This window comes from Papilio machaon, chromosome 7, assembly GCF_912999745.1.
Source record: "Papilio machaon chromosome 7, ilPapMach1.1, whole genome shotgun sequence".
Classification (NCBI taxonomy): Eukaryota; Metazoa; Arthropoda; class Insecta; order Lepidoptera; family Papilionidae; genus Papilio; species Papilio machaon.
Genome location: NC_059992.1, coordinates 6,053,796 through 6,081,316, shown reverse-complemented (window position 1 = coordinate 6,081,316; position 27,521 = coordinate 6,053,796). Strand labels below are relative to the sequence as shown.

Genomic DNA, 27,521 nt, shown 5'->3' with positions numbered 1-27,521 from the left:
CTTGCTACGCGACGTATAAGTAATTTCGGTAAACATCAAAGACTGTGTCAGTCCAATCGTATAATATTTTAAAAATAAATCTTTAAGCTTGATGTTTCATTTGGTAATGTTATACAGACCATAAGAGACTTAAAAAAAATCTTAATAAAAATATTAAAAACGCTAAAAATACAAAGAAAATCTACCAAAATCAGTCAAAGTCGAATAAACTATATTTTGCGTTATTATAATTCACCGTGCATAACTTTCTGTAAAAATCCTTACCACTTACCATATTGGAACTGATCTATGGTCTGCAGGAATAAATTCGGTCCACCCATTAACTCAGCTATCATGACTAAAAGTACGAATAAAAATACAGCAAAATTAATAACGAAGTAATCTATCGAAATATTTAAATTTACACTATATACAAGTATCATAAGAAAGGAAACTAATATTAACAGAACTTAAGACAAAATAAAAATATGAATTAATTCTGCCGACGAATTGACCAGGATTAAGTAGAAGAATTTTGCTTGGCCATATTTATATTAGTACATATATCCCCACTGAGCGGGCTCGGAGCCTGCCAAATTACGAGTGAGATTGGTGGTTGACATCAGACATATCTTTGCATTTTTTCGCTGATATATGAAGCTTACATCACGATGTTTTCCTTAACCGTATTTTAAAGTATATAGGCCGGAAAAACATCTATATTGTCATTCTTTATATATAAAAGGAGAGATAAAATAATAAGTAAGTATGAGGAATACAACATAACCATAATATCTCGTTAAAAGACTAAACTAGGAAAAATGTAAGGATACCGAGTAGTGGTAAATCATACAAAAATATTTTACAAAATGTACACTAAAGAATATGCTTTTATCTAATTTTACTACCTGGTGGAATATACACTTCGATAAAACAACTAGCCTTAATAGAACTGCGGAAATTTGTGAATGAAGCGAAAAAGTTGCATAATAAATATTCACCCATTCCCCTGGGAAACGTGCGTGAGTTCACTTTTGGTCATAATATGCATTTAATACATAGGTATTTACAAACGTTATGAATCTTTGTGTGATTAAAGTAATTTGCTCAGCGCTAGATTACATGTTAAAGACTACTTTATATTCTCACAGTAAGTAGAAAAATAAAGTTATCAGTTTTCGAGAGTTTATTTAACAATTAAAAACTGAAGTTGTAGTTTTATCAAAATATTTAATTTTGAAATGCGCAAAATTTGAAACGTTTAATGAAATGTTTGCGTCACACATGAGAGCACTCCCTCGATTTTATAACAAACGAATAAATATGCATTAGATAAATATGAAAAAGCCGGACTAGAAACGGTAGCGACGGGCCTGTTGAGGGTCGCCAATTAATTTTGTAAGTACAAACTCTTTTATTAAATCATATAATGTGCGGAGGGCAGCAATGGCCGCGGGTAGACTGATATGTCAATTTCATAATTAAAATGCGTTTGACCGTACTGCGAAGGGCCCGCTAGATTAAGAGAGCGCTCAAATTGAATGTTCGGCCGAATGAGTTAGCATTGAACGTCGAAAGTATACGGAGTCATTGTGAAATTTTGTTAAACACAATTATAACCGACCGTCATGAATAATTGAATGTCGGTTGGAATATATTTTTGTTTGCATCAAATTGTTTTAAGGGCTTAGGTCTATGAAAACAATTTAAAGAGATGTGTTTTGTTTTGCTATTCGATAGTAGATATTTGTTTTATATTTGTTTACTACACCAACATACTTTAAACTTTGTTTTGCGAGATTTTTCATGGCTGATTGGAACAGTGGATTAAGACTCACAACCTCATATTTCGAAGACCATATACTTAATAATCAGATTAATATCTGTACTGACTAATTACCATCTATAATTTTACAATTAAAATTCAATTACTATTACTATTTAGGAACTAATTTCGCTGTAATAAAATCACGACGGCCTATTCACAATGTAAAAAGTTATATAAATAAATGCAAGAGATAAAAGACTGACTTAAAACTATCATTCAATCCGGCAGTTTCAAGGTCACCCGATCCATTTCTATACAAACTCATGCCGGAACAGACAGTAATGTCTAAGGAATAATCAACCAAATTGACCTTAGGGCTTCTATGAATCATTCGAACCCCACCAAGTCGTAGTCATGACTGTTTATTACTTTGACTACAACATATTTCGTCAATGATATTGACAAAGTGACTGTAATACATAAATTATGTTTTACGATTATTTTTTTTATCGAATTTTGATTCATGTGGGATTATATTTAGCGTTAATTTATTCGCTTTTACATAAAAGGAATGTCACAATTTTTTAGTTTTTAATTTTTTTTTTCATTCAATATCCTTTGGGAACTCCACTTGAACTATTTAAAAATACAATCAAATAAAAATTCAGAACCAAACTGTTGTTTTACAGATAACCTATTTTTCATCTATTTTTTTTTAACTCTTAAGATAATTAAATTAATACTAACTTAAATATTATTAAAACAATCATAATAATGTTAAAATTAAAAATATTTGAAACAATATTAAACTTAAATTTAACACCAAAGTGCATATTAGAAACATCCATTTAACATGCATAGTGATAGAGCGTACAAGACATTTCAGCAGGATTATAAGGGATCAGCCAAAAGCATCAGGAATTCTAATAAAACAGTGGAAAATTCTTATTATTTATTTTAAAATAATAAATATTTACATTTGGCTATTTACAACTGCATTCACAACATTAGAAATAAAATAACAAAAATTAAATAACAGAAGAAGAAAAAGAAAATAATTGTAACTACACATTATATGTAAACGTGAATTTTACGTAAGAACATTATTGCCGTCTATTTTTTCCTAATAGAATAAGAGAGGTGGCAAACTTAAAGTAGGTATTACGACAGTAGAACTCATAGTAAAAAATACAACCAAAGGAGAATTAAATTCAATTAAAAAATGAAACAAATAAAAGTGCTAATAATTTGCTAATACATGTCAAAAGAGTTTCAGCGGATATTTTTTTTCGTGCAATATTCACAAATCATGCATTATATAAGGCATGCTGTTTCTTAAACAAGAAAAAACTTCAACCGTATACTATTCTTAAAAAAAAAACAACAAAGTAATTGTATTAAAAATTTTAACAGAGAAATGTTGAAATCAATTAAAAACCCTGCAGAAAGGTAATTAAAAGATATAATAAACTACATTCTGTTGAATCCATTCATAAATAAATATTTATACAATTATAAAAATATGTATTAAATAAGTTATTGTTCCTATTAATACAATGTAATGCCCCAGATTTAAAGGCTAATGTTAAATCTATAAATAAAGAATTTGACTATTATTCGTTAAGTTAAAATAAAATTAGACGAATAGTATACAGTTAAAGGTTAACAGAAAAGGGTAAGATGGTCTATTATGTACAATTAGTGCTAACTACAATTTGACTAGGGGGTATCTATCGACCGTAGTGTTTACCTGAAGAGCCGGGAGGTACGAATCCGTAGCCGGACGCGCCGGGGACAACGCCGCTCGATTGTAGGGGGCCTGTTGGGGGCGAGGGGGGGAACAGGACTGGACCTGGAAATTACAAAAAAATTTAATTAAAAAATGTGATCAATATTTTCAAAAATCGTTGTTTGTGACGATTAATGGAGGAGGCATACGTTCAGCATTACACAAATGATGGCCTCAACTCTGTTATAAATGATATAACCATGTCTTAATAAATATTATTTTAACAATGTCAAATAATTAAAATACCAAACCGACAATTTTGAAACAGTTGCGGAAAAGTTGCGAAACCGTTGCAAAATGTTTGCAGAAACGGAAGGCTTATACAGTGTTTTTTATTCCTAGCATGAAAAAAATTTACCACTGGTAACACATTTTTCACAGATGTAGAACATAGTCTGGAGGAACACATAGGCATCTTATTAAGATTTTTTTTTAATCCGCGCCGACGGAGTCGCGGGCTACAGCTAGTCTGGTATATTTACGAATATGTTGGAAGGTAGAAGGCTAATGAACTATATTAGGCTAAAATATCATGGCTGTTTAATTTAAACAATATAACGTCAAATATTTGAATAAAACTTTTAATTTATTCTTGTTTAGTTAGATTGATGAAGCAACAAAATATTGAACAAAAATTTAATAAAATGTTACAATAGTTTTTGATTATAAAACAATCTTTAAAATTGTTCCGTTTTAAGATACGCAAGGCTCTTTTTTGTCTGTACATACAGATTTCGCATTAACATTACGTACGTATTATTTTGTCATTATTCAACACAAATCGAGCCATAATTCATAACTTTATTGCCAAATCCTTGACCTTGATATTACACGGTTTTGAATTAAATTGTATCATTCGTCTTAACAAACAGGAATGAAGTGATCGTACCATCGTAAATTTGTATATTACATTTACCTTTTTAAAAGTCAAGATGTAAATATAAAGAAGGTCAGTGTAAAATTATTTGATACCGTAAATGAGCAGTTATTAATTACCAATGAGTATTTAAAAGTGTTGTGTATTGAGTTCCTTGAATAACAAAATATTCTTTACTTTAAAAACAAACAAAATTAAACTCTAGATTGTTGCATTTAGAAATACACTAAGGTCACCTCATAATAGACGATCGCAACAGCTTTCATTGCAAGTACGTATAAACATAAAAGGATTAAGAAGAGTAAAGAAGAAAACTTTTTAATTTACAATAAAATAGGTCAAAAGTTCCAGTACTTCAAACGTAAGTAAAGGTCAGACTTTAACACAACACAGAAGAATTTACAAGTAAGTCGATAACAATATAATGAACCGACAAATGATCTATTATTTCAAAATGCGGTTTGACGTGCATATATCATATTGCTTGGTCGACGATTAAGCGGATTTGCGGTTTACATTCCAAATTATCTCTAATTACATCTAACAACAGTTAAATAAAAGCGGCACCTTATTAAGAACGACTTTCGTCAACCTTTGTCAAGTACATAACAATCCAATACGAATCTAAAATTATATACCAAGTTCAAAACTGTGACCAAATAATACGTTTGTTTTGTATTTCAAGGATATTCTAAACATACCATAATGAAACATTGTTCAAGGCGTACAAACGATATCCAATAAAAATTGTGCAATTATAATTTATATTTTAATAATATAGAAACGAAATTAATCAAACCTTAAACGATATCAGTACAATCGAATTGTAATAATTACTTATTTAATGTTCTGTCGTAATAACAATGTATTGCATCAACTGATTGTTCTTAATGTAAGGAATGCCTACAAAAATTAATCTTATATTGCGTTACTTTTGAAATAACAAATGTACATTAAAATTAATATGCTTTTCCTTTGTTTTTACTATGAAGTGAAGGTTTACTAAAGGTTCTTAAAATTTAGAAAAAAAAACTATAATTTTTCTATTTTAGAAGTCTCAGTGATGTTAATTCACGTAATACATTAATATTTTTATGTCCGAAAGCATCCTTTAACGTTAACAATCAATTGTAGTTTAAATTTTTAATTTAATTTGCTTTTTTATGTTATAAGAAGGCATCTTATGAAATTGTCATCTCTGTAAAATTAATTTTTTTAAATAAATATCGTAATAATTTTAATTAAAGAATTCAACAACGCGAGTGTCAAATATTTACAAATAATAATCTTAATTTTATTTTATAGTATTTTCATCAGTTTACATTATAAATCATTTATGATGCAAGGAGTGAATCAACTAATTATTATAAACAGCGTGTTACCGAGGCGAGAATAATCGGCGTGTTAGCGTGACGGGAGTTACACACGTGTTGCGCAAGCGACGTGACATTGAAACGGCGCGAAATAGACCGAATAACGTAAGGCATTTGAGTACATTTTATACAATACGACCAGGAATCTCCAAATCAGTAATCAACAAAGAGATTTAGTACTATTATATTGTTAGTCATTCAGTAAGCACAAGATATGGAAATGAGACGATTTGAGCAAATTATTATTACCTTACAAGAATTTATAATTCCTCTGTAACCCTATACTATAACCTTGATAATTTATTCGCGGTCTTTATTTAAAAACAATTTTCCATCTTGTTACTTTGATTAAGCAAATAAGTATATTAGTGAAAAGAATTTTGTTCTAAAAAGCATTTGTTCTGCGAAAAATATTTCATATTATTAATTTTTATATCAAAAGGTGGCAACAAAGTAAACGGCCACCTGAATTAGCCGAAATAGCGAATCGATAACTGCCTATAGATATCCGCAATTACAGATGCGTTGTCTACCTTCAATCGACGGAGAAGGGGGATGCTTTTAGGATAAGGGTGGGAAGGGAAAGAGGACTAAAATAAGGCATGCGGTACAACATATTTTATTTAATTTGCATTCCCCATAAATTACTCTTTCTAGACGTGCCGTAATCGTTTCGTTATCGCTTTATTTTAACATGCCACCATCACTCCTAGTGCATTGTAACACAACATCCACTTACTACCAATTAAAACAGCCAGTCTCATTGTTATCGCGAGATTTTATCTTTCGAACAAGTTGTGAAACTTATGTTTTAAGCTGTAATTGTACACGTTGCTTGCGGATGGCACAAATTAAAAAAAAAATATGTATTGCAATACACTCGTTATCACGTCAAAAAGGGCGTAAAAATCAGATATTAACCGTGTAATGAAGGTTGTGCAAATTTTATTGATATTTATCGTAATAATTTTATACTTATTGAACACAAATAAGGTCATTATGATTTTAAAATATATTTTATTACAAAATCATAAAAGGCAAGAAGTATTCCTGACCAGAAATATAAAAATGCTTGCCATAATACGAAAAAAAAATAATTAAATTCCTTTGTACACATTGGAAATTTATTTAATAAAGATGCCGATTGAAACGCGCAGGTTTTTTATATGGTTGGTTAGGCTATAAGTATTTGTTTAGGTTTTAATAATGTTAAGTTATCCTTTTATAGTATCAAAAATGTTAGTAACAAAAAAAGAATATCGCATTTCACTGTTTAAACTCTTTTTGGTCTTAAATAGCAAATGACGAGTGCTTGTATTCAAATTAACGTAAAATTATGGGATCTTAATCATATTTGCAATTTCAAAAGTTATTTAACAGTTCTTTACTGAAAATTAGACTTGTAGAAAATTCAAAATTATAAACGCATTTTGCATAACTTGCTAAAATGTTTGAACATGTACAATTCAGCCTAGAGTTGTACATTTTACATAAAGTAACCAATAAATTTGTAGAACCAAAACAAACGCGAATCTAGACTTGTACAAATAGCAGGGACAGTCTTAATGTATTTCAGTTAACGACATGGTACGGTATTTGTAACTTACGAGTATGTCAAGTTTGCGTACGTTTTGTAAACCATTGCAAAGTTGACATCAGTTTGTTGCGTGTTCGTGTCACTGAACGTGGATTTATGTTAAACTATGATGAAAACCATGCGACAGATTTTAATCACGACAATATCTATTCTAAACGCTACATTCTCCCACATGTTTGAATTTGTCAGATACATTTAGCATAAATATTGAGTTACGAATTGTTAACATATTTATCAGTTGACTGTCAAATTAAATAATAATAAAAAAAATATTTCAATCGAAAATATTTTCAATTTAAAATATTAGGTCCTTACATATGAAATTGGCGTTTTTCGTACTGGCCACTTTAATCACGAATTTCTCCTCTTTGGTAAGGAATTTAAAATTCAAATTTGTACAGCTATAGACTCATGTATTTGTGGTTCGATGACCGTCATTGTTTGTTTTTTTTTCTTCTGTTTTTTTCTGTTTGCGTCACTCATTTTACAAAATGGAAAACTTAAAATATCGCATTATTTACGAGTACGAGTTCCGCCGTGGCACTAGTGCTGCGGAAACGACTCGAAGGGTGAATGATGTGTATGGCGGTCGTGTTGCAAAAGAAAACACAGTTCGTTTTTGGTTCCAACGTTTTCGTTCTGGAAATTTCGACCTGCAGAACAAGCCCCGTGGACGGCCTGAGACTCAAGTTGATAATGAAGAGTTGAAGGCTATTGTGGAAGCGGATCCATCGCAAACCACGTCCGAGTTAGCTGCAGGCTGCGATGTTAGTGATAAAACTGTTTTAATTCACTTTAAGCAAATTGGGAAGATTAAAAAGCTTGAAAGGTGGGACCTCACGAATTGACTGAAGCAAACCGGCAAACGCGCGTCGACTGTTGCGTTACATTACTAAACCGGCACAATAATGAAGGTATTTTAAACCGAATCATTACCTGTGATGAAAAATGGGTTCTTTACGATAATCGAAAGCGCTCAGCGCAATGGTTGGATCCTGGCCAGCCAGCCAAATCCTGCTCCAAGCGAAAATTAACCCCAAAAAAGTTACTTGTAAGCGTTTGGTGGACTAGTGCCGGTATTGTTCATTACAGTTTTCTCAAATCTGGCCAGACTATTACGGCTGATGTCTATTGTCAGCAATTACAAACCATGATGGAAAAGCTAGCGGCTAAACAACCTAGGCTGGTCAATCGCTCCACGCCACTGCTGCTTCACGACAACGCTAGACCACACACTGCGCAACAGACGGCTACTAAATTAGAAGAGCTTCAATTGGAAAGTCTAAGACATCCTCCGTACTCCACGGACCTTGCTCCAACAGATTACCATTTTTTTGGAAATTTGGATAACTTCTTGCAAGGGAAAAAATTCAACTCCGATGGGGCAGTCCAAATCGCCTTCAAAGATTTTATTGATTCCCGTCCGACTGGTTTTTTTAGTAAAGGGATCAATGAACTACCTATGAGATGGCAAAAGTGCATAGAAAATAATGGTTCATACTTTGATTAATTAAATATATTAGATTAAAAAATATTCGACTTTTTGTTCCTCCCATACAAAACGCCAATTTCATATGTAAGGACCTAATAATAAAAAAATCCTACCAAAGCATACAATGCAGCTTTATTATATTTTCACGATCATAGTCTGATTCATTTTCTTTTTTTTTATTACAAAATGCTGAAATGGCAAAATATATTTAGATATTTAGTCAACGGAGGAGGAGACGCATAAAAAAATAATATTTTCTCTCCCTACACATCACCTTCTGCATCGAATTCACTTACTCTTCCCATCCTTTCCCTATTAGAAAAGGGTGGAATGGCAAAGAAGACTGAAAATAGACTTTATGTTATTTTTATGATATGCTATAATTTTCCATAGCCATTAAAATAATAATGAGTAAATAAATTAACAGTTTCTTCTAAAATAAACAATTAAAATGATCCAAACAAAATAAATATTGATTCCTTATGAATGATTTTAATTATAGCGGTTTACCTTTTCTGTGTAAATATACCACGAGTTAGATCAATTTGCATTCAATTATGTAAAAGCAGCGCTCTAAGAATAGATATTTACACTTGGCACATCAATTCTAACTTGTCGCTTATTCATTAAATTAATTACTTTACAGTGGACATAGTTTGATATTTAAAGAGAAAATCGATTTTCATACAGCTTTTATATGAATCAATGTTTTTTTTTTCACAACAGATCTTTAAATTAAAGTTAAAAACACTTTAAATTCAGTATCAGGTACAGATGAAAGTGTCTGTCAAATGTATTTCTCATACAGGATGACTAATATGTATTAACGTTCGCCTTCGACAGATTCTTAATAGATAGCTCTGAGAGAGAATTCTAGTAGCAAAATAAAAACGGCTACAATCACGTATACTTCATCCGGTGTCGGTACAGACTAGACCGGTTCTATGTTTTTATTTTTTAGTACTTAATTTTTGAATCGATCCTGACTAATCTATTAGATTTCCTTTGTATCAATCATGTATCTTTAAAAATGCACTTATGTCAAAGTATCGGTAACATTTGAGTTACATTTCTGAACAAATTGCATACGTCGGTAATACGACAATGAAAATACTAATATTCGTTTAATGTATTTTGAATTGCTGTCAGCTGACCGCGAGCACAGATAAGTATCGTACAATCTGACAGAGTTGGTAACATGAAAATGCTTTCTTGACCTTCAATGACCCACAATCTATTGTTTCGTGGTAATTGCATATTAGTCACGGAACAATATTTGAACCCGGAATACTCTACATAGAAACAGGCGCAGTACAGTTCGACACCATTTATTAATATTCAAGTATGATAATTTATGTATTGTTTTAATAAGCAGAGATGAGATAAAAACTATCACCCATTTTTTTACTACGCACTAAGTAGATTGGATAATATTCATAATATTGTTAGGACTGTTGAGGGTAGCCACACAAAAAAAAGGTTTTATAAGGAAGCTTGCGCTGCTGCTCGAGGCAGTCTCTTTCCATCCGTCATTGCGGAACGTCTGACATTTTTGTTTACTTACGTTCGGTTAAAGTTTATACTACAGCGAGGAGGTTTATATTATGAAGTAGAGTTAAATTCACTGTTTCGCTGTTAGTTTAATTCTTTTAAAATACTTTTGCATCAAATATCTTACATCAGAAGTGGGATAGGATCCACGTGATTCTATCCACTTTGCTCACTCTGTTTTTGTGTTTGCATTTTCGTGAAAATAAATGCAAAGAGAAAAATGTCAGATCGTTACCGTGATAATTGTTGTAATCGTAGCAAGTTGAGTCGATATCAAAGTCGTACCAGTGTTCGCGAAACATGGGTAGCGTGGACCAATCCGTTTATTCTGCATGGGAATATGTGAGTAGTGAGGCTCACGCGCTGTCTGTGTATTTCACAGCAGACAGGATTGTGGACGCGATCTATTCAATTTGTACTGCGGTAAGATCGAACCAATATTTTTATATTTCAAGTTTTGATGCCAAATAAGTCAACATCAGACTTTTCAATTAATTTAAATATGTGTTCTTTACTAAAGACTGAAATTGAATACCTCGATCAGTTTATTAGTGAGGGTCAGGTAAAGCCGAGTCGTGGCAAGATTTAACACGTTACAAGCCAACATGATTTTTTTCATTTTAAAGTGAACTTGTAAGGCTAGTCGGTAGCGCTGAGCGTGTTAAGCCATTACCTGAGTCAGACGTATGTCATTATGTCGTAATAGTCATTGATGCCCTTTATTAGTTCAGTTTGCTTTGTCCATGTATTGTCGAGATGCTTTGCGTTGCGTAGACTGCGGGATACCCAACTGCAGAAGTGAGATTGTGAACGGAATGTGAGACGCTCTGTATCAGGTGATGCCTCTAGGGTATCTTCTGGACTGACAAACTGCGGGTTGCCATTAATATCATGTAGAGGACGGACTGCGGGACGCTCCTATCGGTAACGGACTGCGGGACGCTTGCCCTACATGGTCTTATGAAGTAAAGTATTGAACGGACTGCGGGACGTTCAGCATCTGGCATACTGCGGGCTGCCATTAATATCATGTAGAGGACGGACTGCGGGACGCTCCTATCGGCAACGGACTGCGGGACGCTTGCCCTACATGGTCTTGTGAATTAAGGTATTGAACGGACTGCGGGACGTTCAGTAACTGGGATACTGCGGGCTTCCACTGATGTCATAGCTCACATGATCATGTGTCGAATGTTTTGAAACCATAAAGAGTTATGATCAACTAACCGAGGACACCATTAACGATATAGATGCGGATTTGGTCGGATCTTGTGTCCTACTGTGTAGCTGTCTTGTGCACTGCGCCTCAGCGGTGCATGTCTGCAATCAGCGCGCCTCAGCGGTGCCTGTCTACAAGCAGCGCGCCACAGCCGCGCCTGTCTACAAGCAGCGCGCCACAGCCGCGCCTGTCTACAAGCAGCGCGCCACAGCCGCGCCTGTCTTACAAGCAGCGCGCCACAGCGGCGCCTGTCTACAATCAGCGCGCCTGAGCGGTGCCTGTCTACAATCAGCGCGCCTGAGCGGTGCCTGTCTACAATCAGCGCGCCAGTGCAGCGCCTGTCGACGAGCAGCGCGCCAGTGCAGCGCCTGTCGCCGAGCAGCGCGCCAGTGCAGCACCTGTCGCGAGCAGCGCGCCAGTGCAGCGCCTGTCGCGAGCAGCGCGCCAGTGCAGCGCCTGTCGACGAGCAGCGCGCCAGTGCAGCACCTGTCGCGAGCAGCGCGCCAGTGCAGCACCTGTCGCGAGCAGCGCGCCAGTGCAGCACCTGTCGCGAGCAGCACGCCAATGCAGCACCTGTTGCCGAGCAGCGCGCCAGTGCAGCGCCTGACGACGAGCAGCGCGCCCGCATAGCGCCTGCCAATGAGCTGGTATCGAAAGACTCTATGCCATTGTTACAGACGAATTCCAGTGTTGAAGATGCTGGAAGAACGAGCCCGAGGACGGTCTCATGTCAGGAGAAGCCGTGTTAGGACTGTTGAGGGTAGCCACACAAAAAAAAGGTTTTATAAGGAAGCTTGCGCTGCTGCTCGAGGCAGTCTCTTTCCATCCGTCATTGCGGAACGTCTGACATTTTTGTTTACTTACGTTCGGTTAAAGTTTATACTACAGCGAGGAGGTTTATATTATGAAGTAGAGTTAAATTCACTGTTTCGCTGTTAGTTTAATTCTTTTAAAATACTTTTGCATCAAATATCTTACAATATAATAAATAATATAATATATATAATATAATATATAAAATTCATAATAATTAAAAATATTAAAAAACACATGCTCTCTAAAATGATTCTTTATTACGCATTATGCTTAACTATTATTCTTTTTGTCCTGCAAATGTCGTCAACGGCTAATCGTTTTGTGGTTTACTTTCCGTCTCATTTACAGTTTTTGTCTTTCGACGCACAAAAACTGAGCTGATTTAGGAATATCGTAACATTGATTACAAATTTCCTTACAAAAACAGTCTTATAACATACTTTAAAGTTACTTATAACGTAATAACGTAGGAGATTCTTCAGTTATTTGTATAATACTAATAGGCTTTGACTTATTCGAGTTAATTAGGATCTAGCAATTCTAAATAAGGTATGGTGTCTGAGGAGGGTAATGTTTTTAAGTATGTTTGTGGGTTTTTTATGTATGTGAGCTCCTTTTACGAACTTTATTCGACACACGTTTCTTCCCCGAAATCAGTAAGTTTTTTTTTAAACAAAATCGTGTTTACCTCTTCGTTGTATACCTGTGTTAGCTCTAGGGTCTCTGCCCGCTGCAGCCGACAGCCCGCTGTAGCCGGGCACGCCGAAGCTCGTGCTGAAGTACCCGTCAGAGAAGCCGCCCCCGAAATGGTTGTACTGCGCCATGCTTATTGCGACACACGCGAGTAATAGTACCTGTGTACAAAGGAAATTATGTTATACTAATATTCGAAATATATTTTCAAAGAAGTTCGTATTTAACATTCGGTATTGAAATTATTTGTATGCAATAACTAGCTGTGGAAATAAAAAAAAATAAGTATCCTATCCTGTTCTTCCAGACAATGTCCTACATCTTGCCAAATTTTGTTGAGATCTGTTGAGCCATTGTTCAAACAAACAAACATCCATCCATCCATCCATCCCTAAACACTCGCATTTATAATATTAGTATGATTATCATTATTGGCATGATAGTTAAATAAGATTTTATAAATATTTTACAAAGTAGAGTACGTTTGTCTAAAAATTATTCATAATTATTTGTGGAATAGTAATCATTAAGATGGAGTGGTCGTAATTTGGAATTCTATCGAGACGATAGCGCAACATAGCCGTCAGTTAGTTTATTTCCAGACCGGTTGCAAATACAAGCTCGATTTAACACCCGGATACTATTAAACCTTTCTACTACGATAACAATAGTCGAACAAGTCAGCCAAATCAGTTTATAAAAAGATTTAGTTTTAATTTTATCTACTGACTCCACTCAGGTTATTTTTTGCTCAGAAATGGGTATCCCTGTCGACATATTTGTAATTTAAAACTACACAAATAAAGGGATCTAAACAATAAAATTTCGTATGAAATCGGTTAACAAATTTGGATTATGGCAAAATTCACATCTATGTCTTTAGAAACATGTACATTAAATATAATATGCATGTACGCATTTGTCAAAGTATTTGAAGACCTAAGTCATTATTATTTTTAGTTAACAATCGGCACAATAACCAGAAAGATTAAACCTTAAAAGATTTGATGTCACTTAAAATACTTAACGACGTCGTGGAAATAAACTAGTAAATAGTACATAAAAACATACGATAGCGCATTTTTCTGTGCCAATTAGCTTTACCTTTACAACTTGAGAGGGAAATCGCGGAAACATGTTAATGTATTACGTAATCACGCACGCGTGCGAACCGACACATATCGCGCAGACTGGTTTAGAATCAAAACAAGCGCCTGAACTTGATGTGTGACCTCAAGCGAGGCTGCGCGAAGGCGGGCTACTTGTGAACTCTGATATACGGTCACTACACTGCCGGTTAGCGACGTGTGCAACATTTTGCACGAAGTAAAATGCAATTACAATCTGCACTTATATGTAGGAATGAAATACTCTATTTGAAACACTACTCCGATTTCCGAATTCCGATTTTTATAGGGTAAACAGAGGCACCAAAAAGGATAGCGATTGCACAAATCTTAAATTGCTATTTTATCTGCTGAGGAGCTAATATTTTATAGGAACTAGAATCACATGTCATCCTTTTTTATTTATATTAAAATTTAGCAAATGAGCAAGCGGTCAACTAAATTCGCCGAAATAGCGAAGCGACCGCTGCCCATCGACATCCGATGTCTACCTTTAATGCGTTGTCTACCTTTAATCGACGGAGAAGGGAACGCACAGGAAGAAAATATTTTTTCCCTCTCTTTATGCTCCCTCCTCCGACCGTAAAACCCGTCCTTTTCTTATAAGAAAAGAGAGGGAAAGGAAAGACGAAAGGTAAGCCTCCAGCACGTACATTCATCAGAAGAGACGCAGAACTGCATCCAATTTACGCCAGTCTTCTGTGTGAACGTAGTATCGCACCAGGCGAACTGGTCAATTCGTGCAACAGATGTTGTTGCTGCTAGTGTCTACCCAGTGATATTATAAGTACGACTAACTGAAAGTTAACTAACTGCTTTTTAACGGTTCAAAGAGTAATTAGTTAAGACAATTTAAGGTAAAGTGAGACAAAGGTAAATGTTTCAAGACAGATTAGTTGGTTAAATATATAACTCTATAAATAACCCTATAGGTATATTATTCCTGTAGACAACAAACTTAATATAGGTCATTAACTCGGGTCTCGAAACTAGTTTAGGAACCAGGCGTACTATTACTTTGTAATTCAACCATACTTTTGTTGCCTAAATAAACGATTTTTATTATTATAACTATAAGAGTTATCCCAATAAAAGATTACTAGTTTCGTACAGTGTTATTTAGTTTTGATTTGTTCCGTAACTTGTCGATTCAATAGCTATTGTCTTATGTTTTTTCTATACCATTGTAAACGACACTCATGTCAACGTTCAAAGACAACGAACCTTTGGCGGAATCGTAGTAACTCTATATATTGAATCAATTAAATCAGAAAATGTTATGATATTGTCAGAGCTAGGACCTACAAATAAAAAGTCTAGTGCTTAACCACTGGGCTACCGACGCTTAATAACTACACCTACATAATTTTGTATCAAGCTCAGTTTCATCAATGCTAGGCTAGGGCCGGTTTCTCCACTTCCTTGTGGACCTAAGTTATTTGTTACATAAATTGTGAGATACGTTTCGAAATTCCATTGCTTGTGGATATTTTACTTAGTGCAATACTAATCACACCTGTATAAATGTATAGCTTAGGACAAGATAATATTTAGTGTTATTCTAAGTAATTTAAATTACTATAAATTAAGTCTTATTTAATAAACTAGCTATCGCCCGTTGCTCCTTCTACACGGAATTAAAAGAAATAATAAGTAACCTATGTGTTCTTTCAGAATATGTTCTACAACACTGCCAAATTTCATCAAGATCCTTTGAGCCGTTCAGAAGATATCTTCAAACAAACGTCCATCCGTACATATAAACTTTCGCATTTAGAATATTAGTAAGATTTTTATTGTTCTACATCATCGAATAAAAGTACAATCTTTTAATAGTTCGTATAAATTATTTTATCAGTGCAACGGGAATTAATATTTAATGCCATTACTTCCATTTAACAAGTATATATTTTCGCTTAATCTATACATTTCAGGAGTAAAAATAGATTCTCAATTATTTAAATACAAACTTGGAATATAGAAATAAGAAAAAAACCTTTTAAGGTATCATTGGTGATCTTTTAATAACTTTGAAAGGACATTTTAATAATGTTTTAATACTTTAAACAAATATATATATTTAAAAGTAGTATTAAAGCAGATCGTCAAATAGTCACTATATTGGAAATTTTGCCAAGTAAACTGTCACCGCTTAAGTATATTAAAATAATTTCTATTTTTTATAAGAGAAGGGGGCAAACGAGCAGCGGGAACACCAAGGTGTTCATTCATTTCGCTTAAAGTATGTATATATTAATAAAGTATATATTTCTTTTTCATTTTAATTATATGTTTTTTTTATATTATTAGGTGACAAACCAGCAAGCTGAATTCCCCGAAATAGCAACCGCTGCCCATAGACATTCGCGATTATAGATATGTAACCTATCTTTAATCGACGACTCATCAGACGAAACGCGGAATTACTTCCACTTCACGCCTGTCTTCAGTATGTTCCTGGTTTTCAACCTACGAGCCATTCATGCAACAGATGTTATTGCGGGGTCTGTTACTGTTCAAATTGATTATGGTTTGAGGTATACTTTAATTACGAATACGAAGTAACCCGTTACTGTTAATTCCATGATTTGATTTAGTAAAATGGTGCAACAGACCATTTACAACTTCCTAGGTATAGTGTTTTAGTTTGATGTAATCGCTCAGTTAACACTTACTTTACAGCGAGTTAAATTGGAACTTTCGTCATTTTAATTTACGTATAATTTAATAAACTATTTTCCATAAGCCGTACTAATTGCAACAGACGTACAGTTTATGTTTGTTAATTGAAATGTTAAACTGTGTACACATTTAAAAATACCGTTGAATAAACTATTTTAGTAAATAGTTTTAACATGATATTATCTACACATATTAATAAAATTGAAATGAACGTATGTCTTATCGAAAAAATATATACATTTCGTTCACAAGATGTATTTGCGTAGCTTAAGCGTAGTGCGTAATCTGTATGTCTGTCCGCAAGGCCGCATTAGTTTTGGATAATCACCAGAACGCACGACCGATTTTGACGGGACTTTGACTGGAAGATAGCGGGGGGATAGCTACATTTTTATGCATTAACGTAGTCTCAGGCGACTGCTAGTATGATGTATTACTTAAAGAGGTTTCATTAGATAAACTACCTTTATTTATTGCTTAGAGTCGAGACCACATAATTTTCCTACGTTTAACAAATTGATTTACTTCCACTTTACAAGTATTAGCCCACTAATAGCTACACAGTATATTAAACGCTGATTATTGCTAAGTAATACTTTTTTTAAAACATAAATGTTATTTGGCAGTTTGTCATATAAATATTTGCTACTTTATTTAAATTCAAAATTAAATGTAACCATTGTAATACTGCGAAATATTAAAACCCAGCACATCTAAAAAAACTACATCTAATGACATGATGATGATGATATCTAACTTAAATAAATTACTATAACTTTAATAACTTAGATATAGCTTTCGAATAGTCACTTAATCAAAATTAATTGACCTTTGGATATTTATACGACCACCAAATTACCAGAACAAAATGTACGAAGACATGCAAATAAATATTTTTAGCAAATAGCACGTAAACATTCATAACTGGATTGTGTAGACAATGGAACGTGCTTAGAAAGGACAACACCTTAATAGGCACATACACGCATAACTCCAAAACTCCTTTGCACACTTTCATCAATACATATGCCGTCCCTTTTTTGTCTTTGACAAAAGAGAGACTACAATATTTATTAATACAAATGCAATCTAAACATACAATGATCTATTGTTAATTACATACGTCAGATTCATACACCGTCATAAGACAAGGTGAACAATTAGTCATTCATTTAATGATCATCTTTTCGCAACAGACAATCCTTGACAAGGACGATTGCAACAGATATGTGTCGCGTTCATAGCGAAATGACCGTAACTTAACAAATACTTTAAGTATTCAATTCGCACACCGCACGATCTATTTCATCCTTGAGTATGCTGGAAATATACATAAATGTAATATAATTTACATTTAATGAATACTGTGTACATGTTACGTGTGCAATTGTTTTAAAAAATCATGATATTCCCAAGTCCTCGACTGTAACATAATTCATTAATATTTGATAACAGTTTCTGATCCTAAACTAAATTAATCGACGAATTCGATATATATTAGGTCCTTACATATGAAATTGGCGTTTTTCGTACTGGCTACTTTAATCACGAATTTCTCCTCTTTGGTAAGGAATTCCAAATTCAAATTTGTACAGCTATAGACTCATGTATTTGTGGTTCGATGACCGTCATTCATTTGTTTTTTTTCTTCTGTTTTTTTTTCTGTTTGCGTCACTCATTTTACAAAATGGAAAACTTAAAATATCGCATTATTGACGAGTACGAGTTCCGCCGTGGCACTAGTGCTGCGGAAACGACTCGAAGGGTGAATGATGTGTATGGCGGTCGTGTTGCAAAAGAAAACACAGTTCGTTTTTGGTTCCAACGTTTTCGTTCTGGAAATTTCGATCTGCAGAACAAGCCCCGTGGACGGCCTGAGACTCAAGTTGATAATGAAGAGTTGAAGGCTATTGTGGAAGCGGATCCATCGCAAACCACGTCCGAGTTAGCTGCAGGCTGCGATGTTAGTGATAAAACTGTTTTAATTCACTTGAAGCAAATTGGGAAGATTAAAAAGCTTGAAAGGTGGGTACCTCACGAATTGACTGAAGCAAACCGGCAAACGCGCGTCGACTGTTGCGTTACATTACTAAACCGGCACAATAATGAAGGTATTTTAAACCGAATCATTACCTGTGATGAAAAATGGGTTCTTTACGATAATCGGAAGCGCTCAGCGCAATGGTTGGATCCTGGCCAGCCAGACAAATCCTGCCCCAAGCGAAAATTAACCCCAAAAAAGTTACTTGTAAGCGTTTGGTGTACTAGTGCCAGTATTGTTCATTACAGTTTTCTCAAATCTGGCCAGACTATTACGGCTGATGTCTATTGTCAGCAATTGCAAACCATGATGGAAAAGCTAGCGGCTAAACAACCTAGGCTGGTCAATCGCTCCACGCCACTGCTGCTTCACGACAACGCTAGACCACACACTGCGCAACAGACGGCTACTAAATTAGAAGAGCTTCAATTGGAAATTCTAAGACATCCTCCGTACTCCCCGGACCTTGCTCCAACAGATTACCATTTTTTTCGAAATTTGGATAACTTCTTGCAAGGGAAAAAATTCAACTCCGATGGGGCAGTCCAAATCGCCTTCAAAGATTTTATTGATTCCCGTCCGACTGGTTTTTATAGTAAAGGGATCAATGATCTACCTATGAGATGGCAAAAGTGCATAGAAAATAATGGTTCATACTTTGATTAATTAAATATATTATATTAAAAAATATTCGACTTTTTGTACCTCCCATACAAAACGCCAATTTCATATGTAAGGACCTAATATTTGATTTTAAGTGCAATAATATACAATATTGCCGTACATGTAATATTATCAACAGTTAGTACTTAAATAAATGTTTTTGTTTTAACTAATATTTGCAAAATAGACACTGAGTATAACTGTGAAACTGAGTACGCGTTAAAGCGCTGGAATAATGCTATTAACATTACAAGCGGTTGGAAACAAACACAATAGCGGCGGTCGGCATTGCATCACAATGTCGCAACAAAGTGCGTTTACACTTGATTGGGTTTCGCTGCGGCGAGCGCAGACGTGAACCAAATAGTCAGGACCTTGCGGGATATTTCTATCACGTACATTAGGTACCCTTTTAAACATAAACTACGTCCTACTTATGTTTCTTAACCGAGTATTTAAAATTTCGAAATGATGTTTACCAAAGAATAAATAATCAGCGAAATGCTTTCTACAAATATGTAGGATGTTTATTAGTTAGCTTAATATCTGCATTAGTTTCTGTTTTCGATTGCAGAAGATATTTCCATTCAATTATATAATAAATAAACAGCGTAGATTCTTCAGTAAATATTTAAACAATGCGACCTTTTCAAATCACAGTTATCAATCTACTTCTAAAATTCAACTCGCTACGTTATATAAGTTATTTACATTTTTATTGTATTTTTTTAATTAGAAAAAATAATAAACTCATAAATTATGTTCGTGAATTTAGACGTTAATTTATTAGTTGACTTTATTTTGTAAAAGTTGAAGTTGAAAATAAACAGAATATTTTTTACATCTCGATGAATTAAAAAAATAATATCAAAAATATTTAATAAATACGGAAATTTTGCATCGTTTTCATTCTGTTTACAACATGCAAAAAATATTTTTACCATCGATAATTAACTTCGGCATTCAATGTGTTTACTTGTACTTGTTTTATATGTAAATTATACCAACAAACATATCCTATTTCATTCAAAGGTAACTTGTTCAAGGATAGATTCATGTTTATCGAACATCGCTTCGCTATTCAAGTAGACTCAAGTGACCGCTTGCTCGTTTACCACCTTATGATATAAAAAAATCATACTGAGCAAAATTTATTTCATACAACTTCAGTCTGTATTTTTTTTATTAGAGAAGGGGGCAAACGAGCGGAGGGACCACCAAAATGATCATCGACGCCCATGGACATCCGCAACACTAGAAGAATTGCAGATGCGTTGCCGGCCTTTAAGATAGATATTGTTTTACAATTTTATTTACTTTATTTCTTATGTTGTCACTTACGGTCTAAGTTTCCTTCATAATCTATATTCAATCTACTGTGACTGTTAAAAGTTTTGCATAATACCTTACAGTTTAACTATCTGGTGCAATATTTATAATTGAAAGTAATTACAACCAACGTACTTTTTACGTGGGATTTCCTTCACTATTTCACTTCAATCTTGTATAATTTATACACAGTCAATCATATATTTCTTCATTGTATGAGAAAACATCCAGATAACTTAAAACACCTTTCCTTGAACATAAGGTTCTTATACAATCCAACTTATAAAAATATCACAATACTAGCTTTTGGCCATGACTTCGTCCGCGTGGAATTAAAAAAAAATTAACAAGTAGTCTATCTGTTCTTCTATATTATGTTCTACATCCATGGAGATCCAGATTCATGGAACCGTTCTGGAGATACCTTCATACTAACACCCCCTAACCTAACCTAAATTTTCGCATTTACAATAATATTTACACTTAAACGTAAAAATATATTTACAGGTTAATAGTAAATATATAAATGATATAAAACCTATTTATATAAACCAATTAAATATATTTATTTATACTTTAATTTCAGATATAAAGTATAAATAAAACATAAAATAGTTTAATTATTTTTATAACGTAGCTTTCACCAATATTAAATAAAACCTTTTTATCTTAATTATTTAGTAAAAAAAATATAATATTATCATACACACGACTTTAATTAAGTATACTTTAGACATTTGTACATGTGTTCTTCCAGACTATATTCTCAATCTATGCCAAATTTCATCTAGATCCGATGAGCCGTTCTGGAGATACCTTATAACAAACATCCATCCATCCATCCAAACATTTATTGAATTAATTAAAAGAACTCATATGTTATGTAACAGATAAACATATTCGGAAGTCATAGTCGGTCGTATGACTGGCAACTTCTATTCCAAGCTGACATAATATGAAGTTATCGCCTTAACATGTTTATATCACGATATATCCCAGTTGACATATGTAAAAACATCTAGTTGGCAATATTATTATTATAAAATGAGTTTAAAGCTATAAACTAGAAAAGTATTTTACGTATATATTTCACAATAAGTAATATACATGTTTAACAAATTTTAAACATGACAGATTTCTCATATAAGTGGCAACTATAAAACATACGTTTTCTACGAACAAATGAAGTCGTTGTTACTTGAGAGAAGGTCGCATAATTATGGGACTTGTCAATTGCCACAAATGACGCAATTCAAAGAGTTAAAATATATATTGAAGCAATTTTACTGTCGTTACATTTAATTACAAAATTGACAGCAAATGCTGAAAGTATGAAGGTCGAGATTTGGCCCCCAAACTTTGAACGACTGTAAAAATTCGATCGATAACAAATATAATTTAATATAAATTGTTTTTAAGTTTTATTGATTTGTATCAATCGCTTTGTAAGTTCACTCGATATTTAACAATAGATTTGGTCAATGTCAATATTAATTACTTTTTGTATCGTGCTTGTTTGGTACTATTTCAATATCTCCTCTAGTCAATTAACACAAATGAATTTGTTCCTCGAAATTTATGGGAAAAAGATGAATCCGAAAACATAGTTATGTAATTTATGAAACAAAATATTTCCAACTTTTTAAGCTATGCTTCTTACTGATAGTGCATTTAAGTTGTGATTATTTTGTTTAAAATTTGACCATTTAAAGTTCAAGTGAAATTTATTTGCAAATTAATTACATAAATTATTTTTACGACAATTTTATGAAAAAAAAAAACGAGCATAAAAAATGTGAGATTTCAAAAATGCGACAAACCAACTTATGACAAGGATACATACGAAGGTTTAATCTCGGTGTTAATAATTAATACTGCAGATAAGTGTCAATATACTACTTCTATCTTTAACTGTCTTACTTACGCGTGCGCCATGAATGGGCAGTTAGTCACACGTCACGCTTGCAGCGGGAAGCACGCCTCGGGCGCTACATTACCATACTTGTTCCCACATGCTCGATAACCCGCCCAACTTCCGCCTTCCGCGATAATGTTTCTCAAATGTCATAATGTTCACTCAACGTTATGCAATATTTATTTTGTAATTATTTTAATCAATTTTTATTTTCTTAAATGTTTTATTTATTGACTTAATGAGATGAATTTAATAAAATAACTCATTTTATAATCGGAATTCTTATATCTCTTTAGTAAATTCTTACCAAGATTTTTTTTTAGTTTTTTAAGTCTCTTCTTAGACACGTTAATCAAATAATCTTAACTGATTTTAACTAAGCATTTTAACCAATTCAATTTGTTTCATACTTTAGACATCAACGCGCAGGTGTGAAAATTACACAGAACTATTTTAATAGCTTATCATCGACTTATTGCTTGTCAATTCTACGAGTATCATATTGTCATGAAAATATACAAAACGTGCATAGCACATACAAAACGCAGCACTTTAGATAAGGTTAACTGTTATGTAAACAGCCACACAACCACAAGGCCTGAATCAACATTAAAACGATATAAGTACACATTTAAATTCGCCTTGACTTGCATAGTGAGGCTAATCGAGATTTAAAAAATGAAGCTTGGACAATGGAAATTTTAGCTATTCACAAATTATACAGTGTCATAGGCCAGAAGGTCATCTTAGATAGTATCTCACTGCACAGTCGCGATAACAGATTTAGAGCGTGTCAAAAAAAATTCCGACCTTGTTCGTTGCTATTTAAAATTCTAATATATAACGTTTGACTACGTAATATTATTACTTAATATACAGAATTCTTGTCAGAATTTACATTATGGTTTTAAATAACACAAAATATAATAAGCCCAGTGTATTCAAAAAATGGTACGCAGCAGTTTACCGAACCGTTTGGCATTTAGAAGTAAAAGGGTTAAAATTAAGTTGCCGTCGTTTTTCATTTATGTCAACTTACTAGCGCCCCTCTTTCAATGTCAAAATACTGCCATAGATTTATTTTGTACTATAGCTGTCATGTGATGTTTTTTTTTCTTTTATTCGCCATTTTCTAGGCCCTATATAGGCATACACATTTTCTCACAGAAGTAACAACGATAACATTTCCACTCGCACCGGGTCAGACATCCGTGTTTGACTGTACGGTAAGCTATACATCATTCAATATTAAAAAAAAATAACAATATGTCAGTACTAATGATTTGACAGACAGCGAATAAATAATCTAATTGAAATTAACGTACGATTTGCCTGCTTAATATAATGATAACATGACCAATATAAAATCAATAACTTCGTTAATAGATTGTCTGATTGCATATTATTCATTGTATGAATTTTCTACTAGTTACATATAGTTGAAGCATTTTATGAATGCTTTCGGTATTACATAACACGTTTAGGTATATACTTTATATCTTCGCGTTGCATATCTTCGTGTTATTTTGTTACTGTCATCTTAAGATGAATATAAACAAAATTTTATTAAACTTTTTAAAATGTTGTTGTCAAATAATTTTTAATGCTCAAATAATCTTCATTCTTTCTTACATTTGATTTCATCTCTTTTAAGGAATTGGTATGAGCGGAATAAAAACATGTTGCTTCAATTGTCAAAATGAACAGACAATGATGGTCGAGACTAATAAGTATCACTCACAGACATTAAATAATCTTACTAATACTAATATTACAAATGCGAAGGTTTGGATGGATGGATGGATGTTTGTTTGAACTCAATGGATCTCGATAAAATTTGGCATAGATGTAGATCATAGTCTGGAAGAACACATAGGCTACTTATTATATTATTTTTTAATTCCGCGCGGACGGAGTCGTGGGCAACAGCTAGTACTAGTATAAATGTGCATACATATTTGCGCGTACAAGCAATCTTGAGAATGACATCTTTATTGTTTACGATACAAAAAAAATGTACCTTGACCGCAATAGTTCAAGCCTTTTGTTTAATTTACAATGAAATTTATTAGGCTCTTGGACGATCGCTTTGGCCCATTTATTAAAAATACGTTAAAAAAATAATTAAATATACATTTAAATGTACAGTGTCACTACTTCATGTACTTTCTCGATGAGGAAGCAAAATTAACGAATGCCATGACATGACGCAAGTCTTACGTATTAAAAAATAACATGGCCGGTAAGTTTAAGTTGTGCTTAACAGTTTATTTTTATATCAATAAATATAGTGATTCTAGTATGCACTCTCCGAGTGATAAAAATTATATGAGATTTTTCGCAATAACCATTAGTAATCACTTTTTTTAAAGCTCTGTTTTAGTTTTTTATCTAAGCCTTTAGTCAAATAACTATTAAAATTCTAAACCATTCTGTATTTTATACAGTGAACAAAATAACGTGTTTTAAATTTAAATTTCAGAAAAAAATATTTTAATGCTGCCAAAAAATTTTAAGGTCACACCCAGATATCGATTTTACAAGTTCTACCTTATATGTAAAATAGTATAAAATCCTAAAAACCAGTGTTTTGCTAAAGTTTAAGGTCATATTCAACTACCATAAATAGTAATAAGCCTTCCTAATGTCTATAAAAACTCCTGATTATGTGTAGTGCCTGAACATATAATGTTAAATCATTTATTCATTGGTCATGGATGAGGCAGGCAATGTATACGGGGCTCCAGGAGAAGACGGTGTATCTCCTACGGATATTGCGTATTAAATTTCAGGCACTACAAAATTATCAACCAAAACAATTCTCCCACAGAGTCTAGCGTTACAACTTTTTTTCCACCAATATTAAATCTGTTCTTATAAGCTAACGTTTCATGTCTAAAAATAGGCTTACATTTTCGTATAAATAAAAAAAAAAAAACTACATCCGGGTGGTTTTATGATTTTTAATGTCCCGGATCTGTCCCAGTACAATTTGTATGGGTTTTTACTAATAAAAATAACTTGATTCTCTTCAGCTATCTACATTATTTCTTACTTCTTTTTACTCCTGTGCTATTTATGTTTAATTAAATGTATGATGCTTTTTTTTTCAATAATTAATATTTACATTTCAAATATTGCTTCTGACCTACATTTACATTTCTCTAGCAGAAAATATTAAGTAAAAATTTACCAATTTTCATTTTTCCGTTATTATTTAAACACGAATGAATACATATACATTTCGTTAAATTTTCTTAGCATAATTATCTATTTTTGCACTAAATTAAATAATTTAGACCTTGTTTTTTAAATAATAAAGCCTAATGAAAGGCTTCTAATCACTTTAAACCTAAGCGTATTTTAAGAAATATTATTCGTTTTTTTCAAATTATAGAAAAAATCGTAATCGTCTGGCTAAATATATATATAAACGCAAACCAAGTGAAATTATCGACTGGCAATGTATTTTTGAGCAAAATTGAATCGTAATATTTGATAATAACAACGTGATATCCTGTGAGCAAGGTTCTTTTTTCTTGTGTACGTGAATCATAAAACTGGTTCACTTGCCTTTCCTAATCCATCACGCTTCACTTGTTTAACGGATACAAACGAAATTTACATCCTTTATTGATAAATAGTATTCGCTGTTCTGTTAACTGTAAGTACACCAGTACTTCAATTATATTGATTTAATAAATTACAATTTAATTATTATTTGAAGCGAGTGCAATACATTCTTCTATCGGTTAATAGTAACAGACTAACAAAGACAAATTTCTTACACTGTAAGAGATAAATTAAATAGAAAGAACAAGATAATATGAGTACGGTATCAATAAAGAACGAAGAGAATTTCAATGTTCGATCCTACGTACTAACAAATTAAATAATTAATTAAAAAAAAATTAACCCGCCTGACTATAACCCTACGATATTCCTGGCAAAGAATACGAACCAAGTGATATTAGCTATAAACCTCGAGAAAATTTGTCTATACTTATCTATTCTATTTAAAAAAAATCAATGCTGAATAGTTTCTTCACAAAATAAATATTTTCGTGTAGTAATGATAACAGATTAGGTATTTACTACTTAGACTGTGACAAATGCTACCCGGATATGTAACTAGAAATGTAAACAAACTGCATCAATAATGCGGTTAAATGTGCCAAGGAAATCGTGTACTGATTTAGAAAAGGGATAATTAATTGCTATGATAGTACAGCGTCTCAAAAACACTAAAAAAAATTTATTACATTAGAAAACATATTAAACGTTCTTACTGATACGAGTAACTAGTCAAGTTAGTCGCTTCTTACGCATAGCTCTCATTATCACACTTATGAGAAATAAATGGTGTTTTGAGGCAACGCAATTTATGAGTTGTAACTAAAGAAGTTCAATGGACGTTCGCAAAACGAGAGGTCACTTGTTGCCCTCATTAAATGGACTCCCGCAACCTTGACCGAATCATCCCGCCATCTAGTGAGAGGCCTATGACCTACGCTACGCAATTTAGTGCGTTTAAATAACATATATTGCCTTTTGCTACCTATGGGATATTCTTTAATGAAATATATAAAATATTCCAAATAGGTCTATTC

General features: G+C 33.2%; 1 protein-coding gene across 5 annotated transcripts in view; it reads right to left on the bottom strand.

The window, feature by feature from the left end:
* The window catches only part of LOC106715079, a 31,186-nt gene that overhangs the window by 1,735 nt on the left and 1,930 nt on the right, over positions 1-27,521 (bottom strand). For 2 of the 5 annotated variants that reach the window (XM_014508294.2, XM_014508293.2), the window contains exons 3-5: positions 13,150-13,315; positions 3,498-3,599; positions 272-337 (exon numbers count right to left, since the gene is read on the bottom strand). In XM_014508294.2, coding sequence (XP_014363780.2) covers positions 272-337; positions 3,498-3,599; positions 13,150-13,315 — 334 coding nt within the window. The remainder of the gene's footprint in view (positions 1-271; positions 338-3,497; positions 3,600-13,149; positions 13,316-27,521) is intronic. The other 3 variants (XM_014508295.2, XM_014508296.2, XM_014508297.2) reach the window with 3 other exon arrangements.